This window comes from Artibeus jamaicensis, unplaced genomic scaffold (assembly GCF_021234435.1).
Source record: "Artibeus jamaicensis isolate MK-2021 breed Jamaican fruit bat unplaced genomic scaffold, CSHL_Jam_final scaffold_1283, whole genome shotgun sequence".
Classification (NCBI taxonomy): Eukaryota; Metazoa; Chordata; class Mammalia; order Chiroptera; family Phyllostomidae; genus Artibeus; species Artibeus jamaicensis.
This window is the reverse complement of record NW_026522028.1, coordinates 16945291-16967599: the sequence shown is the minus strand read 5'-3', so window position 1 is coordinate 16967599 and position 22309 is coordinate 16945291. Positions and strand designations below refer to the sequence as shown.

The window sequence follows — 22309 nt, the reverse complement described above, 5'->3', positions numbered from 1 at the left end:
TGCTTCCAAGGAGCATAGTAATCCTTGCATTTGTTGCCCTGCAAGATTTTTCGAGTTTTACATTATGGATGTTCCAATCCTTCAGAAGTAAGCAGAAATGCAGATTTTAATGTAAAATCTCCTGGTTTTATTTTATTTTTAAAAAGATTTTATTTACTTATTTTTTAGAGAACTGAAGGGAGGGGGAGAGAGAGGAGAGAAACATCAATGTGTGGTTGCCTCTCCAGTGCCCCCTACTGGGGACTTGCCTGCAACCCAGGCATGTGCCCTGACTGGGAATTGAACTGGCAACCCTTTGGGTTGCAGGCGAGCGCTCAATCCACTGAGTCCCATCAGCCAGGGCAAAACAGCAACCCAGGCATATACCCTGACCAGGAATTAAACCTGTGATCTTTTGGTTTATGGGACAGTGCTCCAAGCAGCTGAGCTACCTGGCCAGGACTATCATCTCCCAGTTGTAAAGTGTAGACTTAAGTATATGACAACATAAGCCAATCAAAATGTGTTTGCAGGCCAAATTTGACCTATGTGCTGCCAGGGTAAGATCCCAGCTCTCTGGAGTAGGAACTTGGATCTTCAATGGCCTTTATTTATGTGTGTGGTAGAGCTAACCCCAAAGTTTCTAAGAAGAATCTTGGCTCTGGCTGTGAGCATTCCCTCAAGTTCAGGCCTTGGCTCAGGTTCAGATCCTTCATCTTGCACTACTCCATGCTCAGCTGGCCACTGGAGCCCTTGGGGCCACAGTCAAAGGACAACAGCTTCCCTGTATTCCAGGTCATTGCCGGGCTGTGTACTCTTGAGGCCTTTGGGGAAACCACAAAGTGTTGAGAGGAATGGAAACACAGGATGGTGTTTGAGTTCTCCTTATAGGCCTGGAGAGCTGAAGAAGGCCTGGAACAGGAAGGTCCTTGGGTGAGCCCTGGACAGGCCCCCAAAGGCTGTGGGAAGCAAGGAAAGGGTTATAAATGGGGAGGGGCAGTCCACACAGCCAAACCTGCATCCTGGACATAGCATCCTAGCAGCCCCTGGGGACAGGGAGGAGAGCTGTCAGGCAATGGGACCTGTCACCCACTCTGCACAGCACCTTCCACGTGATCCCATCCAGGTATTTCCCTTGGGCGTGACTCTAGCAATTTCATTCTACCTTTTGGGGGGCTGTTGTCAGAAGAATAGGTGATTCGCTGAGCGTGGTATGGGTCGTTGCATGAATTGCAGCCAGCAATGGTCAAGTGCAACTACCTTTCCCTTTCAAGGGAAGAAGCAGCTGCTGTAAAGATTGCCTGAGGTCTGGAAAGCCCAGCTTTTTGCAGGGGGCTTCGGTGACCTTTCGGGCAGAGCCCATTAACAACAGTCTCTCCCCTTTGTTTCCTCAGTATCAAAATGTCATGTTAAGAACACAGAGAGGCAAAAGGCAGTTCCACAACAGTGTGGGGATTGACTGTGAGAGCAGAGGGTGGGCTGGGTGCAGGAGGGCAAAGGGGAGGAAACTGGGACACCTATAATAGAATAACAATAAAAAATGTTTTAAAGGAACACAGGGAGGTGAGCAGAGGCCTTGACCATCTGTGAGCTGGATTCCAGGCTGCAGACCCCTGTGCCCCATGCTCAGGGGCAGAAAGTTCCAGGGCTGGTGGGAAGGCCTTGTGCCCTGTGGCCACTCCTTCAGGTGTGAATGGTGATGAGGCATGGACGGGTCCACCACCCAACTCAGGCCCCCAGGAGCCAGGCACCGCTGCCAAGAAATGACATGGACTCAGGTCACCACCACAAAGGTCAGCAAGGAGAGGTCCTGAGTTCTGCACCTGTCAGTCATTGTCATCAAATGGGGGCAGGACAAGGTGGCAGCCAGTGGCAAACTCATGGCTACCTGCTCCCAGACCTGAGCCACCTGCCCTCCGCAGGTCCTTTGGCCTCCACAGGCCTGGACTCGGCCTGGGAGACACACTAGCGCCTCAGTCAGATGTAGCTCTCTGAGGCCACCTACTTATTGTAGGTCACTTAACAGTGGGGAGGTGTTTGCTTTGATTTATCAGATTCCTTCCCGGGTTCTTTCCTGTTCTTGGGCACCACCGCAGCCCCATCTTCCCTGTCTCCGTGTCTCACACACACTCTCTCTCACACACGCACACTCATACATAGGCACACCTCCCCCTCAGGCTGTTCATGAGCCCAGGAAATCCCCCCTAGGACGCCGCCTCACCTGGGCCTTTTCCTGTTTCTGCAGAGAAAACATGTTTCTCAAGCTTGCTCCTGTGTTCTTGGCCCCTCCCCTGAGAAGTGTTCTTAAGGCCTTGGAGCTAACAAGCCCATTGTGGCCTCTGGGTGGGGGGGACAAGGACGTGGGTCTTAGTCAATCGTGGGGCTTCACACCTGGGTTCTGCAGCCCCCAGTGTTTCATACAGGCACTGGCCGTTAGCGGTGCCTTGTGAAATCCAGCCCCTGGGTTTCAGTGCATTTGATGAGGCCAAACAGAAACCATGAGAGTGTGCGGCATGCAGCAAAGGTCCATGCAGTTCTGTGTCTTGTGGGCAGTGTGTGGCGGTGCTATAGGCTGCATTAAAGTCACTTCACATGTTCTTTGTGCCTGTACCATGGGCCCGGCTGGCTCACTTCCAGTGTACATAAGCCGGCTTGGTAACATGAACCTGCCCAGGTGATGTGAGAATGAAATGTGATCATCCTGTGACCAACCCCACGTGGCGTACAGAGCAGTGCACCTCAGCCAATGCCCATGAGCAAGCCCTGGAACTTTTCAGGCCCAGTGTCCATCCCCCTGACCCATGACTTGGGAATCCCAGGGGCCATTCCTGAGCTCCAGGGGTCCTTGCAGTTTCCCTGATGATTCTGGGTACAGCCGGGGTTGGGAACAGGCATCGAGAAAAGTGACCAACTCTAGTCATTACACAGCTGGGCCCCTTGTCTGTCCTTATCAGGGGCAGTGGCTGGAGTCTGGGCCCTGTGCTTGCCAGCCTGCCTGCCTCTGCCATTGCAGCTCCCTTGGGGACCACACCTTCCTTCCTTCCCTTTGTTCTACTCCAAGGATGCCACCAACCTTTCCCTGCTCTATTTTTCTTGTCTCCGCCAAGGCAAGGCTGTCATTTCAGCCGCATACACTTCAGCATGGGAAGTTTCCCAGCTGGTGTCTGAACTCCTGAGGTCAGGAAGCTGCAAATGCCAGGGCCCCCAGCCTCTGTCACCAGCCAGCAGTTTTCCATTGCCAAAGGGCAAGTAGGCATCTTTCTGACACCTTGGGCCCTCAAGGATTTTCAATCTGGATCTTTCCCCAGATGTGAGATGCTCATGAACTGGCTTTCAACAGAGACCAAGGTCACCAGCCAGGTGCCTGAGTCAGGACCACTATGTGTAGGAGTGTCCTGTGTTTGTCCCTGTGGCTGCCAGCAGGGGGCTCTATCACCCCAGCTCAAAAGGAGTGGATAAGGAGTGGTTACTCCACAGCAGGCTGGTGGAGCAAGAGTGGCTGTCGTAATTTTTTGAAAATTCTTTTGCTGTAAAGGCCCCACTACCAGTGGTAGAGAGCTCAGCGGCTCTTATATGGGGTGAATAAAGGATGTTCCTTTTCCACAATCACCTCACAAACCCTTTTTAAATATGCTTTCAAATACAGTTGGCCCCAATTTATCAGTAGCTGTGTTCCTAAGAGGCTGCCCACATGCTAGATTATGTTTGAAGGGTACTTAAGAAAGCTCTACTACTGAAAGAAGAAACTGCTGTTACTTCTCGTAAAGTGAATTTGTATTTCAAATTGAAATAAAGGTATATCTATCTGCTCTCAGACATCAGATATTTGTAACACAGTTTTGACACCTTTACATGTTTACATCTGAGGAAAACCTCATTGCCCTGCTCACCAGGTTGTAGGCTTCTGGTGCTGTATATCTCCATGAGGCCACTACAGAGCTTCCCCTGGGCATTGCCTTCAGTGGGTCATGGGCGGGGCAGTGGTCTCTGGATAGGCCTATCTCTGGGGGTCCCTGAGAGCCCCATGCCTGCCCTGGGGGACTATGCACTGCAGAGGAGGAAGGGAATGGTGGCCTGTGTGCATCTGGACGAATGTGTTATGGCATCGATCCCCATGCGAAAGACAGCTGAGTCACGGTTTCCCAGATGGAGAATCCAAAGCAGAGTGAGGTTTAGGAACATGTACCACTTTGGGTCAATGGCCAGTCTTTCATTTGAGGTTTTTAAATGCCAGTTCATGTCTCTTTTTCTCCTCTTGTTATTAGTCCATTTTCTTAATAATGGCAAAGTGATGAATGCCTCTCTTGGGCCAAAAGAAAGGAAAATGAGATAATACTATGTTGCTTCAAATATTAGTCAGTAGTCTGCAGGACAGCATAGAAGTGCCTGGTTAGAAACTCACTTTTATGGAACAAAGTAGAATCTGAAAAATATGCTAGCTGAAATGAAAGGCTTTGTAAAATCAAGAGTTTCCATGACCTTTCTTGGCTTTGCTCCCTATTACTATCTATAAACAAAGTATAATACAAATTTATTGAGCATTCTCTCCTCGGTGCCTCAAACATTCTAACTCATGTGCTCACAGATATTTTATTACCCCCATTTTACAGAAGAGAAAATTATGACAAAGAGGTTAAGTGAATTGCCCAAAGTCACACAGCCAGAAAGGAGTAGAGGTAGGCAGTAACCCAGACTCTGTAGTTCCAAAGCCAACAACTCCTAACTTCTACCCAGGGTCCATAGCCACTTAGGTACAGTGACACACACTGTTCCTAGTTCTGACACAGGAACATCTTGTACTTGGATATGTTCCACATTGCATGACAGAAGGGTACCAGGTACTATAGGAGTATTTAAAGGTCCATTCTGTCAGTTAAGTTAGAATATTCTTGTTTCATTATAACCTAGCAGGGTATATAACATGATGAATTGAGGCACAGAAAGAAAATATTGAACCACTTTATATTTGTTTCATTCTTTCAAAATTTTGATTTTTGCACATATTTTATAATCTATGCATTTATAATCCATGCATATACATTATAAATAAATACACAAACTCTAAGGAGATACATGCAAAAACATTTTCCTTGTATACCACCAATGAAACTTTGACTATTGTTTGCTTTGTATTCTAAGTATATTTATATGAATGTAAAAAGTACTTTTGAGGAGTCCATCTTGTTTTGAAGCATAGTGAACCATATGATTTAAAAGAACCAATCAATACATCTTTTTTTTTGCAAAGTGAATTATAATTTCAGATATTTCTATTTTGTGTGTCTGTATATCCATGTGCTATACTGGTCTGGCTAAGAGGGGCATACTAGTATTTTCCCCATGGGCTCAGTTGAGTCCACACACATTTATTGAGGGCCCTGTAAATACTAAGCACTGTGCTACACATGTGAAATAAATGGCTTTTACCTTAGCCCTATAGGACTTTATGGTATAGTGGGATGGACAGACACATGACCTCAAATTGAATGGTAGACAAGATAATATAAGTATATACATGTTGCTATGGGAGGGCAGCAGATGACTCTAGATTTTGCTGGACAGTCCTAGAGAGCTTTTTGAAGGTATTATTTTCAGCTAAATCTTAAAAGATTACCCAGACTAAGAAGGTTGAGGAAGAGCATCAGAGCACTCAAGGGTGGAACCACAGAGGCTTGTACTGGGAACTGTTAAACTTCTGTGTTCTTGGAGCTTACATGTGGGGGTAAAGCAGGGAGTTACAGCCACAGAGGTGATGTGGGGCCTAATCTCAGAAGGCCTGACATGGGAGGCCTTTGCAATATATGGGATATATCCAACACCAAAACCTTTTATGCAGCAGAATGACAAGACCTGGCTTTTATCAAAACTATTCTGGTGGAAGTATAAAAGGCAGATTTGGTGGTGGGGGGGTGGCTAAAATGAAAGCATGGTGCCAACCCAGTTTGGAAGCCATTTTGAAAGTCTAGGCAGAGGATGATATGGGTTGAATCAAGGACACTAGGTATGGAGAAAAGGAATGGTGGATTTGAGGAATATCAAGGAGGTAAAGTCAGCAAAGCAGGGGGTGTGGGAAGAAAAGCAAGGCAGAAGTCATGGAGAACAGCTCTACATTTCTTTCTTGGGCAATTGGGAAGAGGATGGAGTACAGAAGGTGCCAAATGTTTGGATCTAGGTCGGGGGGAAGAAGGGAGATGCTGAATTCAGTTTTAGTGATGATGAATCTGAAGTACCTAAAAGGACCACCCTGTGAAGATGGCAGTTTGCACCTTGGGTATTTGGGTCTGAAGAGAAAGAGAAGGAGGAGGGAATCAGGGTTGGAGATAGAGAGGAATAAACATAATAAAGATGTTGGAAACAATGAGAACAGCAAATGAAGTCATCCTAAGAGAGCATATGTAATGAGAACTGTACGCCTGAGGCACTATCTGTTATGGAGAGAGAAAGACACAGGGGCTACAGCAGCAGCACCTGAGGATGCAAAAGGAAGGGGCAATGAGAGAGACAGGAGAATGCAAAGAGAGATGGCCAGGAGAACTAAGGAGGGAGAGAGGGGACACATCCCATACCTCAAAGGGGTCAGGAAGATGAGACTTGAGAGGCAACCATAGCTCCCTGGCCAAAGACTGTCACTTGTAAAATTAAACAGAAGCAGCACTTCTGGGGAGTTTTAAAAAGAAAAGGAAAGAAAGAGGAAGGGAGAAAGAAAGGAGCTTCAGTAAAACACTGATTAAAACTTCATTAATTTGGAAGTTTGCAATGGCTCAAATTGGCTCTGTTGGACTTTAACCTTCATGATAGCAACAAAGGGACTAAGAAGTAAATAAATAAGACAGGGAGGCTGTAAGTGAAATGTCTAAAACACTGTCCTGTTCATCTAGTTCTTACATAAATCACTCTTGACCAGCATCCAGAAGAGGTCCAACGCAGAAGGACCTGACAGTAGCTGAGACCAAGGCAGGGGTCATACAGTTAAGAAGTGATATATGAAAAGTAAAAAAGGCAGTCTGTACTTCAACTCAATAAGCAATTGTTGACACTTCCCTAGCTATACTACACTGTGGACAAAAATCTGAGGATAGAGCAATCAGTTCTACAGGTGCCTGTCTCAGAGAGCTTACAGCCAAAGCACTGGAGACTCACTCAATAAGTTGGGAGAGGGCTTCCATAGCACCATCACTCCCTACAGGAGGAAAGAATCTGGGGAGGATGTTCCTAGAGGTAGCACTGAAGCTGAGCATTGCAGGGTACTGAGAAGGCCCTTGCCAGGGGATTGGGTACCATTTGCTATTTTTGGTTAGGTTATGGATGAAAGAGAGTTGGCCAGTGATGGTTGGCATGCCCTGCTGTCATGGAAGCTGCAAAGGGACACAACTGGAAGAGATTTTTGAAAAAGAAAAGAAGAAGGAAGAAAAAGGAGGGGGAGGGGAAGGGGAGGGGAAGAGGAAGGAGAAGAGGAAAGTGAAGGAGGAGGAGAAGAAGGAGGAAGAGGAAGAAGTGGTATCAGTACGGAGTAGGCACTGGAGACAGGAGAGCCCACAAACAGCCTCCCGTTCTCTGGATGGCCTGCAGGGCATCACATCATTCCAGCCCAGGCAAGCCACCAATGCCTGTTGTGGTGACAGACTCAAGGAAAGGTCTTCTCTGGTGAGATGCTTAATGCATTTTGAAAAGATTCCCACTGAAAATCGTTGCAATGAAAGGTCTCAGAGGTTAAATAATTACCCTGGCTCTCCCACTGCCTGCCTAGTCACATTCCCCAGCCACACAAAGCAAATAGGCAGTTCTTATCCACCCTCAAGTACCTTTGGAGCACCTATTCACTTATAAACAGCTGATGCCCTCTATAAATAACGTAATCCCTGAGTCACCACCATTTCACCAAGGACTTCTGCCAGACAAGACCTTGTTAGCTAGTTTCTATTAGTAAAGTACTTGAAATCATAAAGCTGCATAAAAAACATTTCTTACAACAACAACAGCAAAACCAGTTAAGATTGTGTGCTGGTCTTGCCTCCAGGAAGACTGAATTGCCCAGGGCATTTCAGTGGTCTCCATTGCCATTGTGGCCACCTTGGGGACTGATACTTGCTGACATCCCGTAATCAGCGTCTAAGTCTTTGTAAGAGCAGTGCTTACATCCTGACTATTTCTCTGCCCTGGGACCCAACCCCACTTCTGAAGGAGGAAATGATGATTGGGAGCTTGGTCATCTAATTCTGAGGTCGGAGGTCATTAGATGATATGTGCCCTGAATTCTCCCTTTATACCTGGATAAAATTTAAGATAAAATAGTAGAAGGCACACTATCCCAGTATCCAGAGTCCTGATAGAGAAGGTGTTGAGTGGGATAGCAAAAGCCACATTGCTGGGGCATATTTGATGCCACCATTCTGTAGGAGCTTTTGACAACCATGTGTGCAGGCCATGAAGGATGAGGGGACAGTCAGGTCAGACTCCAGACCAGAGCAGCTGCTGTTCTGTGACTTTTTTTATACACTGGTCATTCATGTGGTTTTGTTTGAATTAAGAGGCCTGTGGCCAAATATAGTTTGAACCCTGGTAGAGAAATGGTGAGGGCCAACCTGAAGTTTGGGAAGGCCTGTTCAGGGCAAACCACTTGGAGGAAGTTTCCAGATTCTAAGAAATGAGACACGGGGTGGGGGGTGAGATTTTAAGCTAAGTTTGGACCATAAAGAGAAACCTGAGAAACTCAGATAGGTGGGGTCCAAAGGGAAGTTAGGATGTGTTAACAAGTATATAACTAGGCAAAGAGGGAGAGCCCCAATGGGAAGTGGTGATATACTAACAGGGATGTAACTGATCAAAGATGGGAAGTAAGTACTCAGTTCTAGCAGGCTTTGCTGGAATCCACAGTCAGTTCTCAATTTCTATCTGGGATTCTTTTATTATTTTTAAAAACATAACAGATTTATTGAGATATAATTCACATGTACAATTTACCCATGTAAAGTATTTTTTTAGTATATTCACAGAGTTGTACAACCATCACTACAACCAACTTAAAAACATTATCATCACCTACCCGGGGTTCTTGATTCTATAGAATAAATGTAGAAATTGGGGAAAGAGCAACCAAGATGACAAGAGGACTATAAACTAGGAGCTCAGAGGGCACAAGAGGAGATGGGACTTTTAAGTCCTAGGGAAGGAGGTTCTGGAAAGATCTGGTGTTTAAAATAGAGAACTACTAAAAGGAGGCGATTTGGCCTATGTTTCCATTAAGGACAAACAAAAAACTGGGCTCAATTACAGCAAGAGGATTTAGGTAAAACATGAGGGGAAAAAACACTCAAATTCCTGGCAATATTTGTAAATTCCTGGGTTATGCTGCCCTTGGAAATAAGACTGATGAACAGTTATCATGGGGTGAGTTTTGAATAATGGGTTCTTCAGGTTTCACAGTATTGGTAAATGATGAGGCATCCCTTCAGAACTGGCTAAGTGCCTACCCTTCAATGAGGTGTAGTCCTGCTGAACCCCATTTACCAGGAAGAAGCTTCTAGAGAGCCCTGTTACATGATAGACTAGTGATGGTTCTCTGGATGGATGAATACAGTTCCAAATAATATTCTTCTGGTCCCATTAGCCTTGTGAAAGTAAACCAGAAAATATGTCAGTGGCACTAGAGACCACATCTATAGATCTGTCTCCCTGATTATTTCTTGATTAAATTCATTCCTCAAAGAATTCTGAGCTCCTGTTGTGGCCCAGGTGTGAGAGAGACCCTAACAGATAAAGCAGTGGTTCTTAACCTGGGGGGACTTTGCCTCCCAGTGGACTGTTGGCAATGTCTGGAAACATCTTTTTCATAATTGGGCAGGTTTTGGAGATTGCTCCTGGCATATCATAGGTAGAGTCCAGAGATGCTGTTAAACATCCTACAGTGCATAGGGCAGTGCCCCTCAACAGAGAATTATTCAGTCCCAAATGTCAATAGTGTTGAGGTGAAGAAACCTTCAGATAAAAAATTAAGATTCATTCCCTGCTCTCAAAGAATTTGGTCCGCTCATTGTGGTGTTTCTTAATATGGCTTGAAATGTGTGCTACTAAAAATTTCTGCATTGAAAAAGAGACTTCAAATTCCGTGTTTGAAGCAATTATACCTAAAACCAAATTTCCCAGTGCCATTTGGGAGTGATAGTATGCTGTTATCCATGTAAAAGGGCTCTTTACATTCTTACTAATAGACTGGGTTATCAAACCTTACAAACCTTACTAAAAAAAACTAGCAGAGGGGAGGACAGTATAAATTGAGCTTTATCATCTTTATCAGCAGAGTGAGCCTACACTCTTACTTGAATATATATATATATATATATATATATATATATATATATATATATATAGCCTATAGTTGAGTAGAAAATAACCTACTAGTTGGGATTACATAGTACACCTCCACAGTTCATTTCTTTTAACTTGAACTTGTTTGTAATTTCAGCAGTGCATTGTTAAAATCTCACTTTGCTTAGAAATCCCCTGGTTTAATAATAGTTGTAGATATATTATTTGCAATATTTTGGAACTAGTATGTCAAGCACTCATATATACTGCTTACTACAAAATCAACCAATATATTAATTAAAATCAAATACCAATTTATAAAAATGGTACCCTAAGGGCCTCAAATACACCTTATTTTGTTTTGCTGAAGTGGGAGGTCAGTTATTTGACCTGGTGATAGTGAGCTGTTCTGGAAAACTGCCTTTTTTATTTAATGAGGAATAAAGTCTGCCTGAATGACCTCTAATGCTTTTTCCCTGCTGTTCAAGTTTTCAGCTTAGCAGCTCTCAAGTGTGGTTTTTTAGAGGACTGGCACTCCCATCCTCCAGCTTGAAATCCCCTCTTTACCACTGTGCCAAGTGCTGTGGGCATTCTCGTTAACTAGAATGGTCCTGAAAATAATTGGAAAAAAACCTGTACTTCAGACTCTTCACTAATTTATGCTGGCTTTTGCCCCCAAAGGACACAAATTCCTGTGGGTTCATTGAGCTTCAAACCCAATATTTAAGAATCATTGCAAAGTACATACTTTTGAGTTGTTGATGCTTAAAAACTGAAAGCAGAAAACTCTTCTGAGCCTCAATTTCCTCACTTGTAAAATAGACTCTAAATCCTTTCTTGTTGTTTTATTAATTATGTTATTTATGACTATTCATGACCATATTGACATAGTCTGTCAGTAATGGGCTACCTTCCTCTCCCCTCCCTCCCTCCTTCCTTTTGTTTAGAGTCTTCACCATTGAGGACATATATTTTTATGCTTAAAGTATCAGAGTTTTGCCTTTGACTATAAACACATTTTTTACTTCACTTCAGAATTTCCTACTCACTGTCAAGGATTTCTTTGGTTAGGACATTAACTGTATCCTCTTTATTTATTTTTCTTTTTTTATTTTTGGAGAGAGAGGAAGAGAGGGAGGGAAACATTGATGTACAAGAGAAACATGGGTCAGTTGCTTCTCACAAGTCCTCAGCCTGGGACGTGGCCCATAACCCAGGCATGCACTCTGACCAGGAATTGAACCAGCAATGTTTTGGTTTACAGGCTGGCACTCAATCCACTGAGCCACACCAGCCAGAGCTAACTGTATTCACTTTATATCTATTTTTCCTGTAGATCAACTAGTTTCTACTTTATCAAGAAGATCAGTACCCCTAAATATAGATCTTTATAACTTGTTATAATTTTTTAATCATTTCTGAAATGAAGCCAGCTAAAGCCATCTTGACAAGTCTGAACAAATATCAACATTCCTGGAGACTAATCCTATTTTCTAAATGACTCTGAAATGCTGTTCTTTAGGTTAGTTGGCCCAAACATTTCTCTTTTGTAACAAGATGGGAAATCATGAGAAAAAGCCTGATGGAAATACTGCATGGTTGAAACCTGCAAGCGGGTTAGCTGGAGACAGTTGTGAGGGGCGAGGACATATGTATGAGTCACTATAGCTGCCTGCATCAAGCAGAAAAAATGATGGCTCCTGAGAGTTCGCTAGTGGCCCACTCTGTGAGCCATGTGGGAATCACGTGCCTCAGACCAGGCACCAAACTGCCAGGCTGATGGTTCTTACTTAGGGTTTGTGTGGAAAGGCTACAAATTTCTAAATGAGGTGGGAGAGTGGCATTAAACCATCAGGGAACCCTAGGCTCACTGCAAGCTTTTGCCCTTCTCCTGATTCCCTGGCCTGCGTGTAGCTGAGTGGATTCTAGTTCCCATCAAATGCTAGGAAGGTGGTCAGACAGAAATGTCCCTACCTCAGTAGCACAACCCTGCTCCTAACTCAATACCATGGATGTAGCCTTCACAGATCTCAAAGGGCAAGTATCCCAATGCTACAGCTGGTCCCCACCATAACAGCCTCTCTCCCGAGGCCCCTGAAGATAAATGCAAGGGGCATGGATGGGTGCAGCTTGGGTTGGTGCGGAGGCCTGTAGCAGGAACCTGTCCCGGGGCTGGGGAATAACCCACAGCGGCTCAACACCCAGGTTTGGCTGTGGAGCCAACATTTTTCACCCAGCTGGAGCTGACAACTTAAGAGGGCATTGCCAGATACAACAAAGAGAAATCCATAGCCTGAAGTTTTATAACGTAATTACAGCCTACCAATGCCTTCCTTTCCACCTGTATGTCACTCAGCTTTAAGCACATGCTTCCAAAGGGCAAATTGGGAATTAATTCTCTTCCCTGAAATCTGGAGGAGAAGCATTCTTGCCAGTACTCTGTAAAGCCAGGGGCCCTGCTATGGGGGCAGCAGAAACAACCACAGCATAGTGACAGAAGATCTTGGGTGGATGGGAAGTGCTAGTTCCTAGGCACACTTGTGATGGTTGTATTTGAAAGTAGAATACACATGCCATGCTCAGGAAACCCACAGTGGGAGTAAAAATGGAAAAAGTCTGCACCATGTCAAAGCTGAAGGATGGAGTCTGGCTAGGGCAAAAGAACCAACTAGTTAGCCTAACAAGAAACAGCTATTTGGTTATTTACCATCATATCCCACTTTGAAAAAGAGAATTTAACAACACAGGAAAAGAGCAGGAAAAAGAAAAGCCATTCTGGGTGTGTGGTACAGAACCGGCTAAAGCTGTAATCTTATACACAGAGGGCCTGGTAATAAAAGAACAGTCTCGCAACTGCTTTGCCTCCTGTTCGTGTTCACAGTAACAGCTGGATACATACTAATTGCAAGAAGTGAAAGAAAGAGCTTTAAGTTTAAAAGCAGGCATGCCATGATCAATCTCTCACCGGCATGGTTTCAGACACAAGTGTGAGGTGGCACCTAGCAGGTCTGTTTGAAATGCACACTCACCGTTCTTCACTTGTGTGGCTGTCTGAGGGGAGCAGTGTGCTGTTCCCTCCTCCCAGATATACAACCCTTCCATCCATCAAGAAGTGGCTTACACAGCGGTTCTCAGCCTCGGCGCTAGTGACATTTGGGCTGGATTACTCTCTCTCTAGTGGGTGCTGTCTTGTGCATTGTGGGATGCTACCCACCAGATGCCAGTAGCACCTTCTCTCCCAGCTGTGACAACCCAAAGTGTTTTCAGGCATTGCCAGATGTTCCCTGGGGGGGCATGATCACTCCTAGGTAAGAACCACTGTGCTAAACTCATAAGAAATGTCTTTCTCTTCCCTTCTAGACCCCACTTCCAAATATCTACCCAGATCCCAGAACACTGACAAGACAGACATCTCCCCATCCACCAGCAACAAATTTTCTTCTCTTTCTGAGAGGTCTTTGGTAATGCTTTTGACTTGTAAGACTTTTAATTATTCAGAGCTATTACCTGTGAAAATAAGGTCCTTTCCAGCTAAATTCTGGGATGAAGGCAGGAAGGAAGCAGGTAAATTATCCTTTTAGAGATATTTGTTTTAGTCTATGGAAAGTTCAGACACAGAATTCTATACACCAGTGTCTCTGTGAACTGAAATTTACGCCTCAGGTACTTGAAACTCATCTCCTCCTACCCCATCCCCTTTGCCACATTTTTACAAATGAAGAAACCTAGAGGCCTAGAGGGGAAAGTGACTTGCTCAAGGTCATACTTGCCCAATATGCCTGAAGAGCTTAGGTTTCTAAACACAGAGAACTTGTAATGCTTTACAAGTGACAGTTTGGGCTAAACCATGCTAGTTAAGGAATACAAATTTTAAAAATGATAGAATGCTGCAATCAATTAGTGCAAACAAACATTTATTGTGAAATATTCATCCTACCCTTTATTAGGTATTACATCATCAAAGCACTTTGTGGCAATGAAAATAGCTTTTTTACCCCTCTGATTCACCCAATATTCCATTAAAGCTGCAAAAAAATGTGCAATCTGCTTGAAAAATAGGTTGCTCTTATTTACTCATTTGTGAAAAGTCAAAAATTAAAAAAGAAAATGATACTAGCTTACAGGGCTTCTAGAGCCAATTCACCTTCCTGCTTTCTAACTACTCCCCAAAATAATTAACAAAGATAATTTGTTTTAAATGCCTTTTTATAAAACCAATGCACCTTTCCCCATATTGTAATCATAAAAACTTTTAAAAGCCATTATTTATTTTCTTGGAAAAAAGGTGGCCAGCCGTTGTTTTTTGATTGGGAGCATGTGTATTTCCTGGGAGTTCACTTTCTTGAACTTTATGTTTCGGCTTTTGACAGGTTTCCTAAGGAGCTCTGTGTTTCCCATGGATTCTTCTTGGCTGTTGATGTCGTAGCCCTGAAACACGGAGTCTTCTCTTTTGAAGGAGAAGTTTTTGGTGGACACACCCGAGAGACCTTTGATCTTGCCACAGAAGATAGTTGGCATGGCGTCTTCCACGGAGACAATCACCTTGGCCGCCTGGGAGTTGCTTACCATCTCAATGTTATTTTCAGCCTTGACCTCACCACTGGGATGGCTGGGCTGGCTGGGCTGGCTGGGCAGCTGAGCGGCATTGCTGCCTGTGTGGCTATCCATCATGGCTGAGGCCTCACAGGGCGTGGCAGGGGCAAAGGGCATTTCCATGCCTCTGGGCAATTTGTCTATCACTATGTGACGTGGGCTGTCCACTGACCTGCTGCTGTTATACAGAGTCTCAGGGGGAGGCTCAGATTTCCGTTGGGCTGCCAGCGATAGGTCAAGGGCTGCATCCTCCTGGCAGATTGGGGGACTGACTTCTCCAGCCTTGAGCCAGGGCACTGACTTCATGGAGAGATCCAGGGCCTCATTCTCACCCCCCATCTTTATGACTGTGTGGCGGCTGAGCTGGAAGTACTCCTTGGGCTGGAGGATGTCAAAGGGCTTCAGTTCCTCCTTCTCCAGAGGGGTGTGGGTGCTTTTAAAGGGGTGCAGGCCAAAGGAAGATGGCGGCTTAGATAAAGTGGGGCTGAACTTGGACTCAGAACTCTGAGGCACTGGGATGGGGATGGGAATTGGGATGGGCACAGGCAAAGGGACAATCACAGGGTAGGGCACCAAGAGGGTGGCTGGTGGGACCAGGGGGGACAAGGGGGAGTTAAAGGGCTGAGGGGGCACAGGGGCATATCCAGGAGGAGGCTGACAGGGTGGAGGGCCAAGAGTGCCCTGTGAAGGAAACAAATTCTGGAGCACAGCTTCAAATGGCAATGTGGGCTCCTGCGGCTGGCTGGGGATGCGCAAGTCCAGGAGCTGGGGCTGGGTCTCGGGGTCCTCGGCTGCCTGGAAGAGGTTGTTGTGGATGGCATTGGAGGAGCATGGAGCCTCCTGCGGCAAGACTAGAGGGGAGTTGAGGTGCTGAAAGACATGCTGCTCCAGCACCACAGGCAGCTGCACGGGGCCCTGTGTGGTCATAACATAGGTGGCATTGCTGTTAGGGCTGAGCTCCGGTGCAGAGCTTCCCTCCACCTGCATGTGAATGGGCATCACCACTGGGCTCTCCCCAAGGCACAGGGGCTGCAACACAGTGGCAGCCACTTTTAGAGCCATGCCACTCTGGGACTCAGCTGGGGGGTTCAGAATGGATGGGGCTGGCACCGTCACCAGGGCCTTCTTTACCAGGTCTGTGGAGTTGATGTTCCAGGCCTCCGTGGTGATCAGCTGGGCCATACCATTCTCCAGTCTGTTATTAGGCAAGGCAGGAGAGGAGTTGGTCATGTCCATGGAGAGGTTCTGTGACTGAAGATCATCCATCACTCGCCTCTGATGCCACTCAACCTGCAACATAGAACAAACAATATGAATCTTCCTTTGGAGATAATTTATAATTGCCTTAAGAGCTCTCTCCACATATTTTTAAAGTTTCTATATCTTAGTTAACCAGGGAGCATACCCATCTCTCTATGTATACATACACATTACAGACATTTCCTAATATATACGAACACGCCCATGTGATCAGCTGTGCGTGAAGAGCCCCAATTTAACAGATGATTTTAATATAAACGCAGATGATGTAATGACTAAATAGCCAAGTGGGGTTAAACAGAATATTCTTAAGCTTAATACAGCTTATGTGTTTAGGCTTCAACAGACACAAAGATTCTTTCCACAGTGCTGTAGCAGACAGTTAAGATATGCAGAGATTTGACTCATTCACATTCAAATAGGCAGCAGAAACTTTCCTTTTAGAAAAAAAACCTGTCATGTTAGAATATTCTATGAAAATGGAAGGGGGCCATTCCCCAAACTGCAATTGAAACATTTTTTAAAAAATTAAAACAAAAAACTGTCCAGCAATAATTCTTCTAAAAGAGGCTTGATAACAGGAACAGCAGTGCATTTACACAAGGTGGTCATTACAGTTGTCTCACTGTCTCCCTCCAACCAATTACGTCCCCTTTCCTCCCAGCTCTCTACCAGTGTAGATACAATCACTTCCATGAATGCTTATTAGGTCCAGCATCACTTTCCCCAATCAGTTCCTCTGTCTGACCTGTGACCTTTCCAAATTTCTTTTTTTAAAGATGTTATTCATTTATTTTTAGAGAGAGGGGATGGGAGTGAGAAAGAGGAGAGAAATATCCATGTGTGGTTACCTCTCACGTGACCCCTACTGGGGGCCTAGCCTGAAACCCAGGCATGTGTCCTGACTGGGAATTGAACCGGCAACCTTTTGGATCATAGCCTGAGTTCAATCCACTGAGCTGCACCAGTCAGGGCTCCAAAGTTCTAACTGTCAAGAGAAGGGGATGCTGATCATTCTAGGGCTGGAAAAATGGTGCACTTGTTGGAAACATGCATCCTCAAAGGTGAGATACACTCTCTTGAAGTCCACAAAACCTCTGATCACCTTCAGAAAGGCCAAAGGAACTCAGCACAGGTGCTTCCTGGAGGAAACAGGACTGCAGCTGCCAATATGGCTCTCCATGGAAATGTATCCATATTTAGCCTGGTTACCATGGAGAAGGCAAGCACCATGTCTAACTCCAGGATCTGTGCAGCCCTGCAGTCTGGTTGGGATCAATAATAATTCAATAATCCTCAGTCTTGCTGGGCATCTCTGATTCTTGACTTCACCTGTCTGAGCTGTCTAGACTTTAGTCCTGTGGTCATCTAGTCCTCCTCTGCTCACCACCAAATTATCAACACAGCCTCCAAAACAAGCAAGACAGACAGGGCAGCACTCCATGGGATTAGAAATAAACAAATGACACATTGCTACAGGAAGGCAGCTTTAACAAATGAGCAACTCTGTGATATTTCTAGATAATTCAGATGTGTCAAATGGGTGGAACAAGGAGTTTCTCTGAAGCAGGAGGGGGGAGGACAAGAGGAAGGATGCTGCGCAAAGCATCACTTTGTGCAAAAGGACGGGTGGGTGATGTTCTTGGCAGTATTCACTGTAGTGCCTCCGAGACAGGGCTCCAGAGACTGGCTCTCTAGGGCCAGGGTGCCCCCTGGAAACCATGAGGTGATCCAGCATTCTGGTCAATAATGGCCTTGGGACAGAGCAGGGAGGCGCCCTGTCCCCAGGAATCTGAGGGGACTTGCCCTAACTGCAGGGCTTAAATTTTTCCTGAGAAGAACACTCCCTGATTTAGTTTAAAAAAAAACACCATACACCCAATATATCATTCATTTGTTCCTGCATGCAGGCATTCATTCATTCACTCATTCAACCAATTAATTTGCTGAATGCCTACAATATGCAAGCACTTTGCTGGGAGCTAGAGATGCTGTCATGGGCCACACAAGGTTCCTGCTTTCAAGGAGATTATAGTCTAGTATGGGCACATGCCTTCGACTGGACAGAGATTTGCTAGCATGAGAGGGTGTTAAAGTTATGCCACGAGTGGCAGCAACATCAGCAGGACAAAGTTTTGTTGGCCACTCGCTAGCAGTCCTGTGAAAGCCCTGAGAACCTAAGGTCTCCTCCAGAAGGGTCTACCTTGTCCCTCATACTGGCCATAACTCTCAGGGAGCCATGAGAAAAGGCTGAAAGGAAGCTGGGGTCGGGCTGGTGAGGACAAGGACAGTAACAGTCAGAGAAGGTACCCATGGCCACCCATCTGAGGTAGCTTCTGATGGCCTGCAAGGCAAGTCACTGGGAGAAGTCATGTTCTGTGCTTCCTGTGAGTTCAGGATTACCCAGCAATGAGACTGTTTTTCTGATAATGGGCTGTATCTGTCCACACTTCCAGGCATGGCAGCCTCCCTCCTTCTCTGCATCCCTCAACACCCCTTCACCCCACCAAGGGAGAGATGGCAAACTCCTCAATGCCTCCTGCCCCTGTTCCTGCAACACACCTTCAGGTGCCAGCTTTCATCTCTTCCTGCAAAACCTCACTCCTTTCCCTGCCTTGCCCTGGTAATCCCTTGGAACCTTCCTGCTCAGAGTGTAGAGAGAGGACCTGGCCAGGGCAGGGCACCTCCCACAAGCTCCTGTTCTTCCCACAGATGGCCTAACTCAAACTCACTGAGCATTTGCTATCAGCCAAGCCCTCCACTGAGAATGCTGAGAACTTTCCTTGTATTGCCTCATTTAATCTTCAGAACAACCCTATGAGAAGGGTTCAATAATTATGCCCATTTCATTGATGATGATTCAATCAATGAAATTGATTGGAAGGTGAGATAAATAGATTAAGGATACATGGAGGCTGAGGTTAGAGTTCAGGGTCCATCCCAGGCTCCTCCCTGTGGGAGCTGTGAAGGCCACAAACACCTCTCCACACATTTCATTCCTTGGCAGAGAGGCCCCTACAGACTCCTGTTCAACACTGAGTGCAAGGGGCCTGCAGAGGTGTGTGGGGGAGAATGATGAGAATAACATTTCTTCAAAGTGATGGCTAGGTCCTTTCCAGAAAGTCATTGAACTATTTGCTCATTCTATTTTTTCAAGCAGGGACCTCCTCTGTCCCGATCGCCAGGGAAAGAGCCAAAGGGGTCCCCAGAGTTCCTATCCTTTGGGAGTAAATGCAGCCCAAAATGATTTTGGTTCTGTTACTAGATGAGTAGGAGGCCTCTACACTCTCAGCCTCCTTCCAGTTACCTGCCTACCCCACCCTTATTAAGACAGAGGTCATGTGGGTGGGAGGGCACATCAGCACCCATGAGTTATAGGGAGGCCATCACACCCTTTGCTGGGCCCTCACGTCTCTGTACACAGGGCTGCACCAGATAGGATGCAGAACAGGGCATGATGCAGTGGGGGTAAACAGTGTACAGCATATCAGTGGCAAAGTCCAAAAATCTCACTTCCACCTCCTCTCACGGGACAGCTTTAGTCTTACCTGGTGCCTCAGCCAACAAAGGCCCTGTAAGCACTCCAGCTCCTTCCCTACAGAGCCACCACCTGCTGAGGGTGCCTTTCCTCCAGCACTGAGCCCCAACTCTCCACCAGGTACTGGGTGGAGCTGGGACTAAACCAGCAAAGGAAGCAGGAGCCTACCTTTGTCATGTACCCTTCTCCCGGCATCCAGAAAGGCTCTCCCGCTCTTTCTCTCTCTCCTCCACCACCCGTCATTCACCCTGACACCAGGCACCTTAACTAGAGGTGAGCAGCTGGGGGGCCTGAGTGCACCCAGTGTGGGTAGAGTATGCCCTGAAAGCAACAATCAGCTCAGGGATGAGGGTTCAAAGGGTAAGTCTGTCTCCCTCAGGATGAGCCATGAAATCAGATAATGACTGGAGAGGAGGAGGAGGCCTGTCCTCCTCCTCGTTGGCATGGAGTGAAGGGTACACTGAGAACTTAGTCAAATGCAGCAGTGTCTCAGAAGACACCAACTAGTGCTCCAGCAGAGGGGCAGTGGTTTGTTTCAGAGGCCACAGGGAACTTTTTGTTTGGGTTTTCGAAACATTGTTTGCTAATATATTTAATGAGGTTACCAAGCCATTCCCTTGCGGCCACCATCGGGGGTACTTGGCAGGTCAGTAAACAAGGCAGTGTGGCCAGTGCAAAGTGGGAGGTGTGAGTCTGTGGGTTGTAGGAGACCCTCACCCTCTTGGCCCTTGGCTGGGGTTGCAGGGCTAGGAACTGGAGTTTGAGGTCCAGCCCAGTGTAGGTCTCCATGCCTACTACCTATGGATGGAGACTCTGGGGAAAAGCCTCGGGGCCCAGGGCAGATGGGCAGGTGGGGAGGGGCAGCAGTTGGGCTCTGAGACCTGTGGGGTCACAAACTTGTTATCTGAACTCTGAACCTCTTCTCTCACTGCCACAGAGAACTGAGTGCACCAGAGGCAGATTATTGTAGGATCAGCCCCTCAGTCTGGAGTCTTCTTAGACTTTTGCCCTCAGCCAGCAAACTCCTGCTCATCTGTTAGACTTTGGGGTCTCATCCTCCGAGGACCCCCCACTTACTGAGCTCCCATGGGACCACGATGTACTCTCGTCTAGTCCCGATTCTCCTCTCATACTTGCATTGCTTATTGACTCATCTTCAGGAGGAAAGAACTATGTCACCACCTCATCTTTATATCAGTATCTCTCAATAGCAGGTACTCAGTAAATACTTTCAGAATGAAGGAGAGCATGAAAGAGTATCTGAACCTTTCTGGGCCTTATATTCTCATGCCCAGCATCTTGTCACAGCCCCACCATTGATAAATCATGGCGTGTTAAGGCTGAAAGGGACATTGAAGCTTACATCTGTACCTTCTTCCTGACTCTCTTCACAGCGGAGGAAACTGTGACCCAGAAAGGCTAACTAAAACTCACCTGAGGTCCTTTATCACAGATGTCACCCCACTCTCACTGTGGAAAGAGCAGAGGGTCAGGCCCCACAGGTACCATGGAGGGTCACATGGCAGCCACCCAACCTCAGCAGCCAGTGGGAGCCTCCAACAAGACAGTAGATGCAAAAGCACTTTGTGGACAAAGAAGTCCTATGGGGGTGAGCATGAATGAATCCATCTTGGGCTCCTGTGTTTCTCTGACACACCCAGAAAAAAGAAAACCAAGCAAAGCTTTATGTGTGCCATTTTTCTTATAAGGAGTTACATTTGTGAAGAAGCCACCTGGGGCCTCACTGCAGTGACCCGCCTGCTTCTGTGCCCCACTGGTCACCTTCGCCCTCGGTGCCCGTCTCTCGGGCCACAAACACTCATTTCGCCCTATGGACCTCCATACAAATGGACGTTTTATAATGAGGATTCGCTTATATTGTAATTTAAAAAGTGAAAACACTTGAGCACTCAGATAGTTCAGACTACTGTCCAGGTGCTAGAATCCATCTATTTTCTCGCTGTGGGCATTTAACACTGTCTAAGTCACACGTACACACTCACTTACAAATAACCTAATGTCCTCATTCCTAAGATCCTCAGCCACATCTTAAATGATCCCACAAGGTTCCCTGAAGTGAATGTACCAACTCAAACTGAAGGAAGATCAGAATGTGGCTGTGAGCCCCACACTGACCCAGGGCAGTGTCCCTGAGACTGCCTGAGGCAAAACCTGGTTTTTGAGCCAGAAATATAGACAATAGCCCTGGGGCATGTTGGGAGCCTTTCTCAGAGGCCCAGATCGAGTTCTGGAGAGGGGCTTGGTTTTATTTTATGAATCGAATGCATTTTTTTTTTTACCACAGAAGCAACTATCAAGATGAATCAGAAGTCTACAGCACCAAGTGCACCTGAGCAAATGTTTTGGGACTGGGTACTGGGTATAATGGGCAGGGGTTAGTTACCTCATAGCAACTCAAGGCAGGAGCCAGTACCTCCTTGGTGGCCCTGTGAGGACCCTATGACTGACTACCAGAGTGAAGTCTCTGGAAGGTAAACTCAGCCTCAACAGAAGTCATCTTAGTGATTTGGGCTACACTGGACAGATTTCACCTTGGGACCCAGCTGCTCCAGTGTGAACTTCAAAGTTTCCTGCTCTGGCCTCTGTCTCAATGCTGGAATCTGGAATCTGGCC

The 22309-nt window shown here is 46.2% G+C and overlaps 1 protein-coding gene across 3 annotated transcripts in view; it reads right to left on the bottom strand.

The window, feature by feature from the left end:
- Nucleotides 1-14181: 14181 nt before the first annotated feature.
- The window catches only part of RAI2 (retinoic acid induced 2), a 62710-nt gene continuing 54582 nt past the window's right edge, over nucleotides 14182-22309 (bottom strand). For 2 of the 3 annotated variants that reach the window (XM_037131721.2, XM_037131719.2), the window contains exon 2: nucleotides 14182-16167. In XM_037131721.2, the coding sequence (XP_036987616.1) occupies nucleotides 14551-16143 (1593 nt within the window). In that variant the 5' untranslated portion in view covers nucleotides 16144-16167 and the 3' untranslated portion in view covers nucleotides 14182-14550. The remainder of the gene's footprint in view (nucleotides 16168-22309) is intronic. The other variant, XM_037131720.2, reaches the window with a different exon arrangement.